Source organism: Sebastes umbrosus, chromosome 3 (assembly GCF_015220745.1).
Source record: "Sebastes umbrosus isolate fSebUmb1 chromosome 3, fSebUmb1.pri, whole genome shotgun sequence".
In the NCBI taxonomy this organism is placed as follows: domain Eukaryota; kingdom Metazoa; phylum Chordata; class Actinopteri; order Perciformes; family Sebastidae; genus Sebastes; species Sebastes umbrosus.
Window position 1 is genome coordinate 2993170 of NC_051271.1, and position 19519 is coordinate 3012688.

The 19519-nt window shown below is 41.8% G+C and overlaps 1 protein-coding gene across 2 annotated transcripts in view; it reads right to left on the reverse strand.

Moving 5' to 3' along the window:
* The window catches only part of LOC119485150 (voltage-dependent T-type calcium channel subunit alpha-1I-like), a 281128-nt gene that overhangs the window by 120217 nt on the left and 141392 nt on the right, over nucleotides 1-19519 (reverse strand). For both annotated transcript variants that reach the window (XM_037764502.1, XM_037764501.1), the window contains exons 5-6: nucleotides 17019-17116; nucleotides 6158-6317 (exon numbers count right to left, since the gene is read on the reverse strand). In XM_037764502.1, coding sequence (XP_037620430.1) covers nucleotides 6158-6317; nucleotides 17019-17116 — 258 coding nt within the window. The remainder of the gene's footprint in view (nucleotides 1-6157; nucleotides 6318-17018; nucleotides 17117-19519) is intronic.

The following is a 19519-nucleotide window of genomic DNA, read 5'->3' on the forward strand; positions in this document are numbered from 1 at the left end:
ACGGTTAAAAATCAAGATGGTGACAGCCAAAAAACACTATGGCGAAGACCAAATACCAGGAAGATGACAGCCAAAAGCCAAGATGGTGACGGACAAAAATCAAGATGGTGATAGCCAAAAACCAAGATGACAACGCAATTTAGGAAAATGTATCGCTGTTTCCAAACAACTTTTCTAATGTGATATGTCAACATGTGCATAAAAATATGTGAATTGGAAACACAGCTATTGTTTCCACCAGCAGCAGGCAGATATTGTAACTATTGTAACTGTCAGACAGACGAAGAGAGTAAATATTGGACTCATATTTCTCAGGTGGTCTAGAAACATTCAGTCAAGGTAGCGTTCTCTTCCTCTCTTCTGCTGACGTCTTGTTTTAGTCTCTCATTCATTGTGCACTTTGTTGAACAAGACTGTTTTTTTTGTTTTATCATGTTCTATTTGTTTTTCAGTTCTTTACTCTTGCGGGTGCAATTAGGTGATAAACACCCTGTCAAGTTTCTTTCCTGGCAGAGAGAAACTGGCTACCTAAACCAAACACAAGGCCAAAGCAGCTCCAGAGAAAACATGTTTCTGGCTTTATTCAAATCCTTAATAACAAATATGAGCTGGATACAGTATATGTATTTATTTATGTTTAAATTAGTACTGCACTACCGATTAAAAGCTGTTTTTGGTGTAGTACTTATCAAAGTAAAAGGGTGATATATCAGGGCAGGGGGGAAATATTATCAATAACTCTGAGATCATTAAGTTATAAATTTGCGAGAAAAAAACCTCAGCAATTGTGTAAAACCGTGATAACGCCACCCGCCGTCAGAATTTCGTTGCGCCTATAAAAGTCGTGTTCTTATGGCCTCAGAGCGAGGCAAGGGTCCTGAAAGATACATAAACATGTTTTCTTTTACATTTTCCTTCTGTGTTATTTTATGAACATAAATAGATACTAATATCATTAATATCTTTTTACCGGACTCTCGCACTCTGTGGCTCACTTTACCGTAGTGTTTAACCGGGGTGTCTGTGGTGTGATCAGGTTGATCCAACCTTTCAAAGTGAAGCGATGTGGTTCCGTGACAGAAAAAAGTAATTTTCCCGTTATTTTCTTCTTTTTTTCCCCCGTAAATTTACAATGTTAATTTCAGAGAATATCCATTTTTGTCCCAGAATATTTCCCCGGCTCCATAATTATTATTATCATTATTATTATTATTTTACTCACAATGGCCCTAATACGCCATAGATTTTAACTGGTGGAAACAGCGACAATTTAGTTTTCATTATACCTTTCTACCAACCAGTATGGTGAAATTGCTGCTTTTGTGATCCTTATGCAGCTCTTGATGTCGGGTGGGAGATGTCAGAAGCTACAAGCGATAATGTAGTTATAATTAAAACTTAAAGACAATATTTGTTTTATTACCTAGCAGATTGTGCATCTGATTTGATAACCACCTAGTATTAATAGTATTAATACTTCTCTATTCCAAGCTCTGGCCGCCTGTTCAGCACTCTCACTTCAAAAGACATTAGCTCAGCAAAGTTCTGGTCTTGGCTTTTATTTGTTCACTTTCCACATAGTTCTGTGTGTTTGTCAGGAAGAGAGAACCTGCATGAACTAACCTGTGTTCCCAGATATGATTTCCTGTTGACCTGTGACCTGTGCCGTTTGTATTTCTGTCTCGTCGTTAACCAGAGGCCAGCAAGTAAAGGTCAGAAAAAACGTGACCGTCCACCCACTTCTTCTTCTTCTACTCTTCTTCTCCTCAGCGCACCAACAATCCACTAATCCTCTGCACATGACCGAGCGACAACATCCAGCGACAGCAGACATCACAGCCCAGCTCATTATCACATTGGACATCGGCTGTGTGTGTCTCTGTATCCTGAGCTGATTATGTGCGCCACCAGACAGTGTCAGACAGACGGACATCATTTCACACCTGAGGTGACGTTGGACTCCTGACAGCGAGGACGCCAGCCAAAGGTTTGTGTTTTGTGAACTCGGCGGTCGGATTTACAACCATTGCCGTGGTTTGAATCAGCTTTGTGGTGAAAAAAAAAAAAAATCTGATTGTGTTTTACCAACGTTGGATGACATTGCTGAAATTAACTCAGGTGGGTCAGGACATCCCATGATTACATCCCCTCTCCATGTCCATTTCTGGATCGGTTACCATGGAGATGGCCTACCCCCGATGCCTCTCATCAGATCATTATTTCCTCTCTGGGCTCGGCACTGCGAGCTGACGTCCAGCCCACTCCTCTGTGCAGCCAAACTGGCCTAATCAAACGCTTGGCCGCAGATCCGGTCTCCCCGGGCTCTCTCGCTCACAAACCGACCCAATCCCAGTGATTGTCTGAGCTCTGTGTTTTCACAGTGGTATTAGCTGTGCTCTTAATCACAGAGATATTTGGGAACAAACAACACCTGCTGAGCTTCCAGTTCCTAATCCGGACATATTATTTCCTTTTGCTGTTACCAGCAGACATGAGTCATCAGAATTATTTACTGATTGGTGATTTTTTTTTCCCAACATACAACTGAACAATGAAATTTTGTAGTTTGGAAAACTATTGCAAAAGCTTACTAAGTCATTTTTTATTAATGCAATTAAAACTGTGACTCTTTTCAAATCACAAGAGAGACAATTAAAATCGTGATTTGAAAATTGAGCTCTTCAAACTTCAGTTTTGCCATAAAAGGGATAAATCCTTCAGCCTTGATGTCACATCGTATCTTCTCCATTAAGTTGTCTTGCGAGGGAACTGTGGAGCGGTTCATGGAGTGTGAGGATGTAATCAAAACCAGCTGTGTGAAATCACCAAAAGATGCACAATGTTACGGGTAGAAGTTGAAGGATATTGACAGCTGTTGCTTCTGTTACTGTGAACAAACAGATGCTGTCTTACACACACAGAAACAGCCAAACGAGTGTGAGTGTCTTGGGAGCCACCCTGAATCTACAACAGCGTTTGTACTTCTCTGATTTTGAAGCGACATGACAGAAGAGGAATTGAATTTCTGACACTTCCACCAGAATAAACAGCCCACAGCCACTGAGATACAGAACATCAGTCCTGGAAATACCACGCAATACTGTCGCAACAATAACGCTCTCACACACATGCACCAAAACAAGATTTCACCCCAAAGAAAGGGGAAGAGGACAAATGAAAAAAAACAAAGTTCCTCCTGTTGTCAATCAGTAAAGATTAGAGGTAGCAGGGAGACGCCTGCTTCACAGTATTAACATCCTAAAGCTTTGACCTCCTCCAAAACCCCAGATACCCTGCTGGAGATATCCAATAGAGTGTGTGTACCTGTAGGGGGGTTTGGGATTGTGTGTGTGTGCATACAGATCATCAGATTCAAGCTAATTGAGAACAGCAGTGAAAAAGAAGAAGAAAACAGGTCAGCAGGCCCAACTCGTCTTCTCAAATGAGACAACAGGGACGGATTCAGCTAAACTAACGAGATTTATTTATTCATTTATTTTTAAAATCTCCACAGCACTGCGCGTTGGTGAATGGTCAGGCTCCACGTATTATCATTATCTACCTTGCACGGCAGCTGGATTCTCGCAAATCCGCAAGATCACGCAAGAAATCGCAGGATCAGGCTTCAAGTAATGTGTAAACCAGACTACGGGCCAATCAGCGTCCTGTGAGGAGCTATACGGGCGTGGCTTAGGTGTGTGACGTCATGGAGTGGCGACTGTTGGTTCAAAACAACAATGGCGGCTCCTGAAGAGGTTAGTGTAGCTCCTTAAGCATCAGTTATATCAGAACTGGAGAGTATTTCTTCATTGTGTGGCACCCTAAACCACAGACGACAGGTTCAGACGTGGTTAACCTGTTAAGCCCTGTAGTTTTATACCTCTGTGAAAAAACGCCTAAAATAACTACCCAACATTTAGCAGGACTTGCTCCTCAACCATACGGCTGAGATGCATATATCTGGTATCATTTGAAAGGTAAGAAGCTAAAGAATATGAATAAATTGTAAGTAAACAAAATTATATTCCCATGTAGATTACAATGGAGAAGAAAAAGAAAAGTTTTTTTTACCCACGCCTAGTATAAAATCGTATATACATGCAGGAAGCAGCGTTATATTAAACATATTGATCTTTATCAGTACAAAATGTATAACTTTCACTGTTAAAACACACTTCACTCAGGCATGGACAGGTTGGCTGCCATTAAATTACAAACTACAGGGCTCACATCTTCACGGCGGTAACGTCTGTCAACATGCAGCTCCCGTCGCCACACCGGACGGCGACATGGGCCGGCTTATTGCCACACCTTCAGCTTCACTGAGCCCACACAACGGACCAGCCTGACGCGGAGGAGACAAAGGACAGACTCAGAGTCTGCGGCCCGCCAACAGGTGCCCCTTTATCACCCAATCACTGCCAGTGCAGGTCCGGCTGGACCACCCATTGGCTTTTCTCGATGGAAAACATGTTTTCGCTTTTCTCTCCTGACTGGCTTCGGCAATAATTTGATTGACAGATGGTTCATCCAATCACCAGCCAGGTGTTTTATAAAAGTGCCTGCCCTTTTCCAAACAGCTGCCAATGACGACTTCTCAGATGGTTCTGTGTAACAAACCATCTGTCGGGTCAGGTTATATGGTTATTTGGTATATGGGAAAAATAACAGTCTCGTTTGTGTTTCTTTAAAACAATCACAATCGTCTTTGGCGGCGCTAAGCACAGGATGCAGCGACGGTGCCCTTGCAAAAAGGTAAGATGCATAGCAGAAAGAGAGGAGAATAACGTGTGAAATATGCAGCCAATGGCAGACTTATACCCACAGCCTACATCCAGTGAGTCAGACTAGTCTGATGTGAACACAAAGTGGAAAAAGGTGACTTGTGACTTGGACACCGGGCTGCTGTTCTACATCCTGTTTCCATTTTTTTTAAACCAAAACTGCAATTTTTCCCAAATTCCTCATCCTTCATGCTCAAAAGGCAAAGGAAGAAAAAAAGACATCTTACATATCTGGCATTTAGTCTATAATCTACCTCCTGCTGGGCGGGTCAAACAAACAGACCGCTGTTTTGTTTGGCAAGTTACGTTGGTGACTTTTGTCTGGTGTTTTGTAGTGGCGGATGTCATGTGACACACTGACTTTACATTGTTTCCATACGTGTTTTACTTAGTTTATGTACTTATTTTAAGCCCAACCATGACATTTTCCCTTAACCTAACTAAGTGGTTTTGTTGCCCAAGCCTAAGTCAGTGGCTTTGTTGCCCGCCTGCTGGTACAGCACGTTAATACAGGCGTGTAAGGGTGCTTTCACATCAGGAACACGGGCCCGGATCCAAGTACACTTGTCCCCAAAGTCCAGTTGGATTGATTAGTGTGAACACTCAGTAGCGTTCTCGGGCACGGTTTGTTGATCGATTTTGCCACCCTAAGATTCATGCCTCTGCGAGGGAAAACGTGACACTGACACGCTGTCTTCTGGTGGACAGGCGGGTCTATTACATGCTTTGGCGTGATATCGTGTCGGTGCGTGCCAATATCAAACCCCTCACAAGTTGGGTGACCTTTCTTTTGAAGTCATTTTTGTTTCCTTGTTTCATTTTCTCTCTCTCGCTCCTGTTTTTCTGTTCTCTGTTATTTTGTCATTTTAATTTGTTTTTTTGGAACTACATGATTACATGGAAGCTCTCTTGAAGTCCTTATTATAGCTGACAGCATCTATGCTAAAATAGTTTTAACGATTTGACAGTGTGTAGCAGAGGTTGTGAAGGGGACGGGCCTGGGAGGGTGAAAGAAAAAGAGTTTAGTTTTTTAATTAAATGGCTCTGAGATAATGATATTTGCTTTGTGCACATTTTGGTTTGCGATCAGCCTCGTTATATTAGAGAGAGAGAGAGAGACTTCATCTCTCCATGGTTATAGCAGTAAATTGAGAAGATGATTTAATTAATTTTCTAAAGTCACACTGAGGGGGGGATAGGAGAGGTGACAGACCCATGTTGACACACACCTGATGGAAACACATACATGAATCAGTGTGTGTGTAGATATGACACACACTCACAGCTGACGGACAGACAGGTCACAGATCCCCGAGCATCACACTCTCACGTTTCCTTTTTCACACACACAGACAGACCAAACAGTGACTCACAGCGTGAAGTTCTCCTCCGGGTAGCAGCGGTTCCTCAGCAGCCCCGCCCACAGCTGCACGCCGATGATGCCGAAGATGAAGAAGACGAAGAAGCAGAGGAGGAGGACGTTGCCCAGCATGGGCAGAGTGTCTAGCAGCAGGTTCACGAGGATGCGCATGCCTGAAGAGACAAAAGCATTTATATCATGATGACACATATAACCAGAACCCCTCAGTACGACAACCTCAGCTCTAAAGCTGACCCATCTCTAATCTGAACTATACTGTGACACTCTTCTTGTTGGCTCAGAGGTGAGTCCAGCTGCATCTATAAACTGTGTCCTCATCCACTCTCCATGAAGGACATGACCCACAGATGTAACCTTCGATGGACTGAAGGATAGTGAGTTGAACTTGTGCTTGTTCCCAAAATGGATTGGTTTGCTTCACCATATCATTAGTTTAGTTTTTTCAGATTTCCAAGTTTATCCTTCCCTCAAACAGTCCGAACAGAACCTTCAGGCTACTTTCAGTAGCTTTATGTGATGGATTTATTAGTAACGACTCCAAACCACAAATTTATTTAAACGGCCTAAACGTTTTGATCACAGTCAAATCTTCATCAGGTCAAAACTGCTTTTTTTCTAATCTTTTTTTTTTTTTTTTTAACCCTGTGAGACCCACATTAGGCCCAGTTTTGTCTTTTTTAAGGGGGGTACAGGGGGTCTTTAGGGGGAGATAGCAGGTCAACAGTAGATGTCACATAGAAGTGGTGTACATCATCTGAAAGCTGGGAACCTGAAGACTAATTTGAGATGCTGCTCAGAACTGTGTGTCAAGTTGTTCTAGTTATAAATCCGATATAAACATGAATTAATTAATTAATCAATTATTGAAATAAAAATAAAACTGTGTAAGAGCTTAGAACATTACGATAGAAGTATATGATGATCATCCCCATGCTTATTTATGTCTCAAGAGTTGTTGCAGCAAGTTTTGGGTTGATAGCATTTGTTACGCAGATTTGGAGCTACATTTAACCGTTTTTTACCACTGGAGAATATATCAAAATGATTAATAATCCCTCCAAAATACCACATTAAGGCACCAAGACCTTGAGGAACACCATAGAAAAAGCTATGCTGTGATTTGGGATCAAAAGCTTTTGACATTTGGAGATTTCTGCAAGAATTACATTTTTCGGCGATCACTTCTGTTGTATAAACTGCTCAGAAACCCCCTTACTGTCAACCTCGCTAGGAAATTCATCCATCATCTGAATGCTCTAGGTCTCCAGTTTGTGGCTGTAAAGTTTCATGAGGCTGTGATTATCCTACAGGTCACCACAGGTCACTTTATACAGTCAGGTCAAGTTTCAAGGTAGTGTGATTACGTGATTCTATATGGCGCGGGGCATACTGTATGAGGCAGGGTAAATCTTATGTTACTTTAAGTTCTTGGTATGAATGTGTCCATGCATGCTGTACCAAGGTCTTCTCTGATATCCGATTTGTGTTGTATTAAACTTCAAGTAAGGACAACTGAGGCTCATTGAGTTTGTTCTATTATTCATCCAAGTGAAGATTGACCTGAAACAAAAAAAAGTTTTCCACATCAAGTAGTCTGATAAGTAGTCTCATACCCACAGTCAACAGGATGCAGACTGTGGGTATGAGACTGCCGTTGCTGCATCATGTGTTTAGCGTTGCCCAAGACGATTGTGATTGGTTTAAAGAAACACAAACAAGCCTGAGTGTTTTTCTCCCCCCTTTATACCAGAGTGATAATGTGCGGAGACAGACCTTTCTTTAGCGCTGACACAGCACAGGAGAATGATCTGGCTATGAGAGACTATAATGATGCTTGTGTGAATGCTTTGTGTCCTGATCTTTACACAGATCTCTGACTGAAACATTGTAAAAGCACAGCGACAGCGAATAAAAAGGAAATGTGTGGGTGAGGACTAATAAAACATTTTTTTTTTTGTGGATTTCACCATATTTCATTTTAACATCGCCCGATAGACTTTGAAAACTCAGCGCACAGAGGATACTAAAGGTTAGTTGTGTCCTCCAAATTCAGGCAAAAGATAATTACATTTCGCTTCCACGTCTGAAGGAGGTGTAGCAACGGAGCGGCCGTGTTGACCTTTTGATGCGCGATGCATCGGACCTTAAGTCTTTGACGGAGCCAGCCACAGACAGGTCTACACACACATTAGCCTGGCTGACCGCTCAGCTACATCTAGTGTAGGCTATATGTTTTTGTAAAGAGCCATCAAAGAATTAGTTTGGGATGACAGTGTTTCCAACGGGATTTTGAGAGACTGTGGTGTGGTGCTCCCCCGAAAGAAACACTTTGAACATATTAAATTGAAAGGCATCAATCTGGAGCACTTTGAGAGAACAATGGCGGGGCTAACGTTAGATCTATGAAGAACTTGGTGCTCTAGTAAATGATGCAATCATAAAGGTCGTATGGTTATGAATGCTGATGGCAAAAAGTCACATAGCATAAGCATGGTAAAGGAGACTCCTCGCACTGAGGACAGTCCGCCCCGGTTGACAGTCGCACCGGGAATCCCGTCCCTCCCCGCAGGGACAGAGGGCGCACCGAGCAGCGAGAACTCCACGGCCCCGGGCAGCGGCGAAAAATATTTTGGGTTCATTATGAGACTGCAGCGGGCTGGATGTCAGATCTCTTTGATTTCATTTGAATTAGGCTACACAACGGTTGATTATGATTGGATAAAGATCCACAGCACACTCTGCTCTGCTGGTCGTAAAATGTGGATAAATATATTATTCAGCGCTTTTTTTGGGGGGGGGGTAGGGAGGCACATCACCCTCACTTTTAAGCAGGTATTGTCGAAAACATAGTCTTGAATCGTAAATAAAGGCTTCAGTTCAGGTTGCAGTTACGTGAGACTCAGCTGAGATGGAGCCGTGCAGACAGCTGCTGACCAGATCAGAATAAGAACTTCTGACTCCCTCCAGTCTGGACATGCACGGGGTGCACGGGAATGATGTAAATGATTTTTTTTAACCTGTTGCAATATAGGAGCATTTACCGAGATACAGTGATTCATGACCTTAAAAGGAAAGTGGGACAGGGCCGTGAAGTACTTTTGGCAGCCGTGCTGTCCACTGCTGCTTTAAATCCAAAATTTATACCGTGAAGAAAGAACCTGCAACGGATTCTCATTTTTCTCATTTGTCTTTAATGGTAGAAATACACAAACACACATATTGATGTGTCTAATTTGTGCACTCGTACACAGAAACACTCCCATTTCTCATCGTTCCACCTAACTACCTCTCTCTCTCTCTCTCATTCAGACCGATCCCCTCTCATCCCTCCCACTCTTAAAACTTACATCACGTCGGCATTTCCATATAAGCCTCGGTATTATCATAATTAGCTAATCAATCTCTAATCTCCCACACTAATTGTGATCCCATGGCCCATTACTTTGGCTCTGATCTGTATAAGGAAACTAAAGCAGGGGTTAAATTCTATCTGTAAAATAGATGGAGGATTGATACAGCGTTTAGCCGACTAATCAAGGGTAAGTGGGCAGGTGGTCCTCAGACCTTCTCCCAGGGGTCCTGCCAAATGTCCTGATGACTTAAGATGTTTCAGTCTGAAGAAGCAGACGAGAAGGAAGCTGTGAACCGCCTTTAAGGATACTTGACTGATGTATATTTAAAAAATGAAAACATCAAATATTTGATTTGTTGTCTGTGTGAATAATAAAGAATCATCCAGTTAGAGATGGATGCAACTTTCTGGTTTTATATCTCCTTGTGTAAAATGTTCTTTAGCGTTGCAGGAGCTGGCCAATCACAACTGGTGAGTGCACATTTCCCATGAGAATTTAAATCCCCCTCAAAGGGCAAGATTTCAGTTTTGTTGGGGAAAATATTAGACGTCCTTCTTCTCTCATTCTGTTGGTATAAACACAGACAGACACCGGCATGACCTCTGGTGAAAAGTCTGCTGAGCTTAGTTTGGATTTTCAATGTAAATATTTAATAATTTGTGGGTATGCAATTCCTCAAAATTCGCAAAAACTGTTAGCTCTCACTACACACTTGCACACACTTGTATCCATTTCCATTGATGGCTTAAACTCCAGTCAAATCAAGCTAGTTTGATCTGAATCCAACTAAATTACCCTGATGTGAACCGTACCGGATCTGAAGTCAAACTGCGGCTGCGTTGGTGCCAAATATAACACTTCATCACACAACCTGATTTCCTTTGAGAAAGTTGAAACAGAAGTCTCTTTTCCTCACAATGATTTAGTCTGTTTGAAGTCTTATAGTGCTGCAATATCACTCAAGACACCCTGGTATTAAATTACAAGTAATCAATAGGAATAACAGTAAACTTTATGTATCCAAATAAGCAGTTAAATAACAAATAAAAGAAGGAATGCTAAAGAGACATATAGTATAGAAAGCAGAGAGATAACACAGCACATAAAAAGGACGAGATGTGATTAAAAGATGAAAAGACTCAAAATCGTTTCCTCCAGGAAGTCGAATTAAAGCTATAATTAAGTTAAAATTAGCCTGGCTATTTGATCACGTAGTATTACCAAGTGTTCGGCTAAATAGAATAACAAATGTTTGTTTTATATAAAAAGGGAACTTTAATCATTTACAGCAGGCAGGCAGGCGGCGGGAGCAGGAGGGGAGCGGAGAAAAAAAGGAAATGAGCAAAAGTGAAAACTAGATTAGAAGTGAGAATAAACAGAATATAAATGAAAAGAATAAATGAAAAGAGAGGGGCTGCAGATGACGTTACCTTGGCTGCTAATGCGGCATTTTTCCCAGAGGGGGGTACTGTGGGTAATGTAGTAAACAAGCCCAGTCCTTTAAGCTGTGGCCAGTGGGAACCAGGCCTGGATAATTTCCATTAGCGTCCCATTAACTGACTCTTCTGTTCACTTCACACATCCTCCGCTGATTCAGTCTGTATATGTGTCTACGACGGGGTTTATGCAAGTGTTTGTTGGCTTTGCATTGGTTGTGGTTTTGTCCCCCTGCATATATTGCCTGTGCAATGTGTGTGCATGATAGTGTGTTTGTGTGTCCCTCCCGCAAGCATGGAGATTGAATTACTCCCGAGACGAGCTCTGTGGTAAATTGTCTTTAATAAAGGAGAGAATTGCTTCTTTATTCATCCAACAAATAAAGAGGAGTGAAATAAGTGGCTTTTGGCAGCTGGTGCCGGCGCAGAGCGAGCGCACACGACTGGGTTTGATATAAACTGACCTTTTCATCCGGCTGGAGGTTTACAAAATAACCTGACACTTTTCATATTTATGTCGGTAATTGTCCTGTCAATACTTTATGAAGCGTAAGTGTGCCATTCGATACCAGTTCAAGAAGGCGTTTATGCTTTCCTAGACAGATGCGTTCCACACACAAACATTCAACTATTTTATGTCATGTCAAGTGTAGGGAAAGATTCTGTTTATGTAGGGCTGTCAGAGTTAACGTGATGATAACGCAAATTCATTTTAACGCAACTAATTTTTGTAACTCTCATAAAGTAATTTTTCATCTCTTGTTCGGAGGTTGTAGCAGGCTCAGTTTTAAAGCTAGAGTGAGTGATACCGCTATCATATCAAACTAGAAAACCTAATGAATCCATTGGTACGCAAAATTTTAGCAAGGAAAAACTGACATGTCCATTTTCAAAGGGGTCCCTTGACCTCTGACCTCCAGATATGTGAATGTAAATGGGTTCTATGGGTACCCACGAGTCTCCCCTTTACAGACATGCCCACTTTATGATAATCACATGCAGTTTGGGGCAAGTCATAGTCAAGTCAGCACACTGACACACTGACAGCTGTTGTTGCCTGTTGGGCTGCAGTTTGTCATGTTATGATTTGAGCATACGTTAAATAAAGGGATCACTGCTTCCTGCACTTGCATTGAACATTGGCATGGGGCATGCGCCAAAGAATCAACCAGTATCCTCTCACTATCAGGCACTTTCAGTTAGTTTCCTCAAGGAGTAGCTGCGAGAGCTTCGGAGATAGTTAGTTTAGCATGAAATAATCATCATGGCTAAAGGAAAGGAGATCACAACCGACAGGTAAGACCTAAGATGACACTGAAACCACCCAATTACTGCAAATGTCTTAGAGATACAGTGCACGGGACCATGATGGCTTCAAATTAGACGGTGTGTGTGGATCTACTTTAGACTCGAGGTCTGAGGGAAATTACGACATTGGGATTAACGCATCAGCCAACAGCAGTTCATTAAATTTGAAGAACATGTATTGTGTATGAGCGTTTATGTGTATGAATAGGTCTTGAGATTGTGCTGCTTGTCAATCAACCTGTATATTATATACAACAAATAATAATAATACTAAATAAATGAGTGTAGTGGTTGCATCGCCTCTTCCTCTTCTCTAAAATCTAGTCATCTCCCGTCTCCCATCTGATCTTCCACTCTCCGGTCCTCCGTCCTCTCTGTGTCCCCTCACTCATTTTATCTCCATCTCATCTCCCTCCATCCCCTTGCACTTGTCTCCTCGGCTCTATCTGTCATCGTAATAGCCTGCTCATCTGAGTACCCCCGCATCTCTGCTCTCATCATCCCTCTCTTCCTCTCGTCCATCTTCGCCTATCCTTTGGAGCTGGATAATCCCCGCTTCCCCTCCCTCGTTTGTCTCTCTTTCTGTCTTTTTTTTTTCCTCTCTCCCTTTTCACCTGCTTCTTCTTTTCTTTTATTCTTCCTTAACTCAAATGGCGTGTCCTCATTGAAATGTTGCTGAATAAACCACAATGAAAGCATCAATCTAGAGACAGGGGATCTATTTTTCCTTCTGTTATCCCATCTATTGTATTGACTTTCTTTTCTAGCTTGTTTCTAAGCTCTGTTACAGATGCATGAACATGGTTTAGACTCTAAACACTTGTCATTGTTTGAGCTGTAAAACACATTCAAGTTCAGTTTAGTAGACATTTACAAAACAACATGACAGAAAATGACTTCTTTGTGATCCGTCACTTCTATGGTTAATGTCTGGTTGAGTTAAGGCAACCAAAATCACCCTGTTAAGAACAGAGAAAGAAGGCCATCATGGTCGTATAGGTTAGAGGACTAGGCCACCAGACTATCAAAGGGCTGACACATAGAGACAGACAACCATTCACGCTCACATTCACACCTACGGGACATTTACAGTCAACAATTGTGTCAACAGTTGCGTCATGATGGGCATCCGGCGTAAAACCTATGCCAAATCTGGCAACCTCTAACGGGATCAGCCAAAAGACAAAGAACAACAACATGCATACAGTCTTTTCTAAATAAACTTTGTGTTCGTCTTCACAGGAAACTTTTAACCTTTAGGCAACAAAACTACGTAATGAGGTTTAAAATAACTACGGAAGTGGAATAAATCAGCGTTGACTTGTGGTTTCACACGGGACACAAACAGCAGTCTCCTGGGTGAAAGACCAGTGCTTTTGGACCCGCCCATCCACCCCGACATCCTCCCTACACGGTGTTAGTCATTCTCTATACTTCCTGGTTCCTGATTACATACACAATGATGTTGTGGGATATACAGAAAAATACAGTTCATTACTTTTCGTAGGTATAGCTATGAACGTTGTATGAGACCAGCTTGAATCATGTGTCAGTGCTTTCCAAAATGATTACAATACAGTGTAATAAAAGCATTTTGTTATCTCACACTGCTTTGGTTAAACAAAAACGACTTGGTTTGGGTAGAAGTATTGTAAAAGTTAAGATTATAAAGATTAGCCCTGACTGAATGATGCAAAGCAGAAAATTGATAAAAAGAGAGGGACATGACAGGGAGAAAGAAAAAATAAAAATGGAGCAAATAGAGACAGACAGCAGGACAAAAATAAATAAAGAAAGAAAGACAGACAGAGGAGTAGAATGGATGTCAGGCATGCAGATAACTGGAGTGTCCTTGACTCTCCCCGTGGAAACATGTAGGTTCAAGTGCTCTCCATGTGTGCATGCTCATACATGTTCTGTATAGATTATAAATACAAATACAGAAATCAACACACATTTCTCTGTGACCGAACAAATTTGCTTCACCTGCTCAGAGAAAAAAATAAAAATAAATTGCTGGGATAGTTTATGTAGCAAATTTATGAGCAGTGGGAGGTTTAGCAATTACACTCATGAAGGAAGCAAAACAACATTAACTTCAAGCGCCGGCATATCCGACTTAGAGAGTACTCATAGCTCCTTAAGATTATTGCCTGCTAGGTGCAATTTAGACCCATGAAGCACAAAGCGAGTATAGAAGCGAGCTCTGGTTATTCTCATCAAAATGGGACGCAGAGACTCAGAGACAAAGTGACGGGTTTTGGGCGTTCAAAACACTTCACAACGTGATGGTTCTGGGTGCTGAGGAGAGGAGATTTGGTCCAAATTAGAACAGCTCAGGGTGAATCAGCTTACTTTTTTTTAGGAATTTAAATAGCTCTGTGAACTCGGTGTCCTCACACAGGATGAAATGACTTGAGCAGCTAATAATATACGACACACTGGAATCCAGAATGAATAACGGCGTGGCACTGTATCAGTACTGCAGCATTTACTGTGTCGCTAACAATACCGGGAGCCATCTGTGAGCATCTAGGAGTGACTAAATCTGATGTACTGGCTCAATCTATTTGTGTTTTGTTTGTGTTTAATCATAAGTTTATCTTCAGTACATTCTGCTGCTACATGATGAACCTTCCAGACCTCTCAGATCGCCTGGGACAGGATTGCTTTTGGTTAGCATTTAGTTTCTTTGCAGTACTCATCTCGAACAAACTCCCAGAAAAAAGGCTTTTATTTTTGCTACTGACTTTTATTAAATGAAATGCAATGCCAAAATGTGTATTCTCCTGTTTAATCAACCAGTTCTCACCTCCAGCTTGTCAAATGTCGCGGTTTGGTCAGCGCCCCTCGGCATCAGATGCACAGAGGCAACCTTTAGTGACAGTTTGTGATGAACCGGACATTCATCTAACTCCAATGTAAACCCACCCGCGGCATTATTCGACGGTCGGAGCAAGTGACGTAGTATTAATAGTGTGAGAGTCCGCTTAAGGGCGGGTGGGAGACAGTGGTGGTGGATGGGACAAACAAACTAGACTTTCAACCAGGAGACCGCTGTTTGTAACGCGTGTGAAACTAAAAGTAATATTTGACTTATTTTATCGTATCAGTCTTTAGTCACGTGACTCGTCGGTATCGTCAGTCGCTATTCAGTGAAGTTAACGTCAAACATGACCGTTTCCTAACCCTACCTAAATGGTTGTGTTGCCTAAACCTAAACTTCCTGTGAAAACGGAAGTTTATTTTGAAAGGACACTATGTACGTATCGATCATATATAGAGTGCTGCAGGGATGAGTGATTTTTCTAGGACAAACCGGGAAGTTAGTATCACCCTGGTTCCCTCGACAAAAAGCCAATGGGATTGTTCCATTGGGTTTTGGATTATTACAGAATATAAACTCTGTGGCAAACTAGAATGTAGAATGGCACTCGGAGAGCGCAGACCTCCGCCAAGGTGTCCGAGTACGATTGCCCCCCCTCTCCCTTAAGCTTGCGCCATCATCCATGTGTATTTGTGTTGATGTTGAGATCAGCTGTACGTAGCGGAGCATCGAAAACACTTCATTCAAACTGGGCAGAAAAGAAACTCACCTAAACCGTCGTCGTTACTCTTTCCAACAATCACCAAGTGTGCTTTGTTTGAACTCAAGTGAAAGAGTTTAATGTGAAAAAACGCAGATTCTACAGTTTTAAAAATATTCCTGAATCCGGATAATGATCCGGATCGCCACCAAAATCAAATGGCTTCTTTATGGTGCAACACACCACCCCTCCAAAAAATGTCATTCAAATCCATCACAGACTTTTGGAGTAATCCTGGTAACGGACAAACCAACAAACTAACGCCGGTGAAAACATAACCTCCTTCGTAGGCCTTCAGCCTTGGCGGAGGTAATAAACGTTTATGATACTTACATATTTTTTTCAGCAAGATAATTTCCAAAAATGAACGCCACTTTAATTATTTTTGAAGAGTGAATGCAATCACCAGGAGTAAAAAGCTAACGTGAGGCTATAAACAAACTACACCACGTCACATGAACGCAACTCTACACAACGAGGCTGTAAAGGAAGACGAGTCGGCGCGATGACGTTTAGTAGTCTCATTTAGTCGCTTGTTAGCAACCGCTATTAGATAGTGTACCTCTGATACAGGTGTGGTAAGGTAGGGGATGGTTATGTTATGTTATGAAATGTAATGGCATGGTACCAGTCACTGAATTGTAAAAACAACAAACAATGTTTTCACAATTCAGAAGGCACATCAAATAAACTTTAAATACCACCACGGCTCCACAGTAATCCACTCTCTCTCCAGCGAGTACTAAGTGCAGCTTGTTGTCATCTAATCTGAACGTGTTCACAGTTGAGGTATTTCTGGCTCAATGACTCATGTTCAGCACCTCGGACAGCGACCAGGCTCCCAGACTCTGGCAGGCTGGCAGCTGTCCGTGGTGCTGAATGAGAGCCACAGCCGGCATTACATGAATGAACAGCCTTTCTCGGTTTTTCTTCAGCATGACTTGAACATTTCGTTTATAAACAGCAGATAAATCATTTGATGACGCGTCGGAGTTGGCACCAACTCTCTGCCTAACTCAGAGATGAACACACAGCTAAGGCCGGCCATCATGCGGAGGCAGCCAAAGTTCACTCTCTCCCTGATTTTGGCTGAGAATTGTATTACGATACATTGAATTAATTTTGGTAACAGGAAACCCCCGGTCTGAAGTTGTGGTGTTGTGACTTACTTGGCACCCTGTTAATTGCTTTGAGAGGCCGCAGTACCCTCACTGTTCTGATGGCGGTGAAGTTGACGTTCTGCAGGTCCAGCGAGTATTCAACCATCCTGGAAAACACACACAAAACATACAGAAAAAAACATGTTAACCGGTCTATAAGGGGTATCAGAGAGAATGAAAAGCTAGACCAGGGGTCTGCAACATGGTGCTCTTTAGCTCCTCTCCAGTGGCTTCCAGTGGATTTTTTAAAATGGAAATGAATAACAGTTTTTTGTTTACATTTTCATTTTTATGTATCATTGTTGTAGGTCTATGGTACGAAAAAATAAATCTGTGATTTCGAGAATAAAGTCATAATATTATGAGAATAAAGTCATAATATTAAAAAGTAGTAATTTTACGTGTTATTTTCTTTTTTTCTCGTAAAGTTATGGCTTTATTCTCGTAATATTACGACTTTTTTTCTCGGAAAGTTATGGTTTTATTCTCGTAATCTGACTTTTTTTTCATAAAGTTATGGCTTTATTCTCGTAATATTACGACTTTTATTCTCGTAATATTACGACTTTTATTCTCGTAATATTACGACTTTTATTCTCGTAATATTACGACTTTTTTTCTAGTAAAGTTATGACATTATTCTCGTAATATTACGACTTTTTTTTCGTTAAGTCATGACTTTATTCTTGAATATTACAACTTTTTTTCTCGTAAAGTTATAACTTTATTCTCGTTATATTATGACTTTATTCTGGATATCTCAGATATTTTTCCATCAATGTGGCCCTAATACTCCGTAGTACATTTGCACTTTGGCCTTCACTGCATTAGCCTTATACACTATAAACTGTGTTACCTTCATCACAATGATCAAATGTTTTGCGGCTCCAGACCGATTTTTTCTTTTTGCCTAAAATGGCTCTTTTGATAGTAAAGGTTGCTGACGCCTGAGCTAGACCAATGCAAAAACAAAAAGCATCCACTATAACCCATGTGATCTACACAGAGGAGCAATTTCACCTGGACTTCCGAGTTGTGATGATTTAATATACTCCTCTCTCCATGTTTGTTCCAAATAAAAAGCTTAAAACAGAAGCATGCGCACACACCCTCACACAGTCAGGGTCCTGCTGTGCGGCGCCTAATATGAATTAATGAGCTGGAATTTGTGCACCTAATAAAGCCAGACATTCAAAGAAAACAGGGGTCAGCGCTAGACTTTGTAACAGCAGCTGTGCCTGTTGTTTCTGTGTCTGTAAAACACACTGTAGGACAACAAATCGATTTGTTTGCAGCTGAACACGATTAATAATGTGTGTGGGTGTACTGCTTTACAGAGTGCTGCGCTGGCATTAAAAACTCCTTCATTTTGACACATATGGAGGAAGATGTCAAAGCACAAGTGAGTGAGTACAGTATAAACCCTGAAACTGGATACACTTTTCAGCACATGTAGTGGAAGCATCAAATTGTATCTTGTCGTAACGCAGGCGTTCACAAGCTTGAGAGGCTGTGAGATTAGACCTGCACCCGTCTGAGATGAAAGCAGAGCCTTGTGAAGGAGCAGGGATCGGAGGTGGAGGGAATAAACAAGCTTGAAGTAAAACTAGGCGTGGAAGAATGGAGACAGAAGAGGGAAGCATTTTGCTATGTGACCTATTTCTGACAAATTCATTACGGGGGGGGAAACATACTTTGCTCGGAGAATGGCAAGAAGACAGTGAGAGCGCAGAGAAGGAGGGAGGAAGGAGGAAAGGTGGAAGCAGAGGGATGACAGGAGACGAGGAAGGACGGATCAGAAACCGACGCGAGTAAAGCACCGAGGGGATGATTAAGTGCAATATAACGATGGCAATAAAGCGAGATTGAGAGAGGGAGCCTGAGGGTTTTATCAAGTGTTGGAGATAATTACAACGTTAGGAGCAGAGACAGAGAGACATAGAGAGGAGGGCAATGTGCATATATACCTGGCTGAACAGAAGAAAGCTGCTCTCAGGCGGAGACGGGGGTAGAGGCTTGTCAAGAGAAAAGTACAAAAAAGCCGAGGCGGATCTTTCACACAAATATTCTACTCCAAGATATTCCAGCACTCCATAATAACAAGCTCATCGCAATAAGAGGTTGGAGAGCCTACCAGGTGATTTTTCAAGGGTTTAAAAAGCCCCAGCCAATTATTCGCTTTCAACCTTTCGACCTACGCACCTGGAGAGGAGTCTTCAGATTTCTTTCGACAGCAAAATAACAGTGAAACAGACAGTAACATAGACATCTTCCAATTTCCTGGAGTTCCAGAGGGAGTTTCACAGTTTGAAGTGGAATCCTGCGCGGTTTCAGAGTTGGAAAATATGAACAAGAGGTCAAAGTTCTGCCGGGATTCAAGAAAGTATAGGCACCGCCAACTTCAATTAAATGTCAGATTGGAAGAGCATTCTCAGAGTTCATTCTGAAGCTGGAACAACATGACCGGGCCAAAGTTTCAAAGTCGAAACCTGCGCTACCGCAGCAGCTCA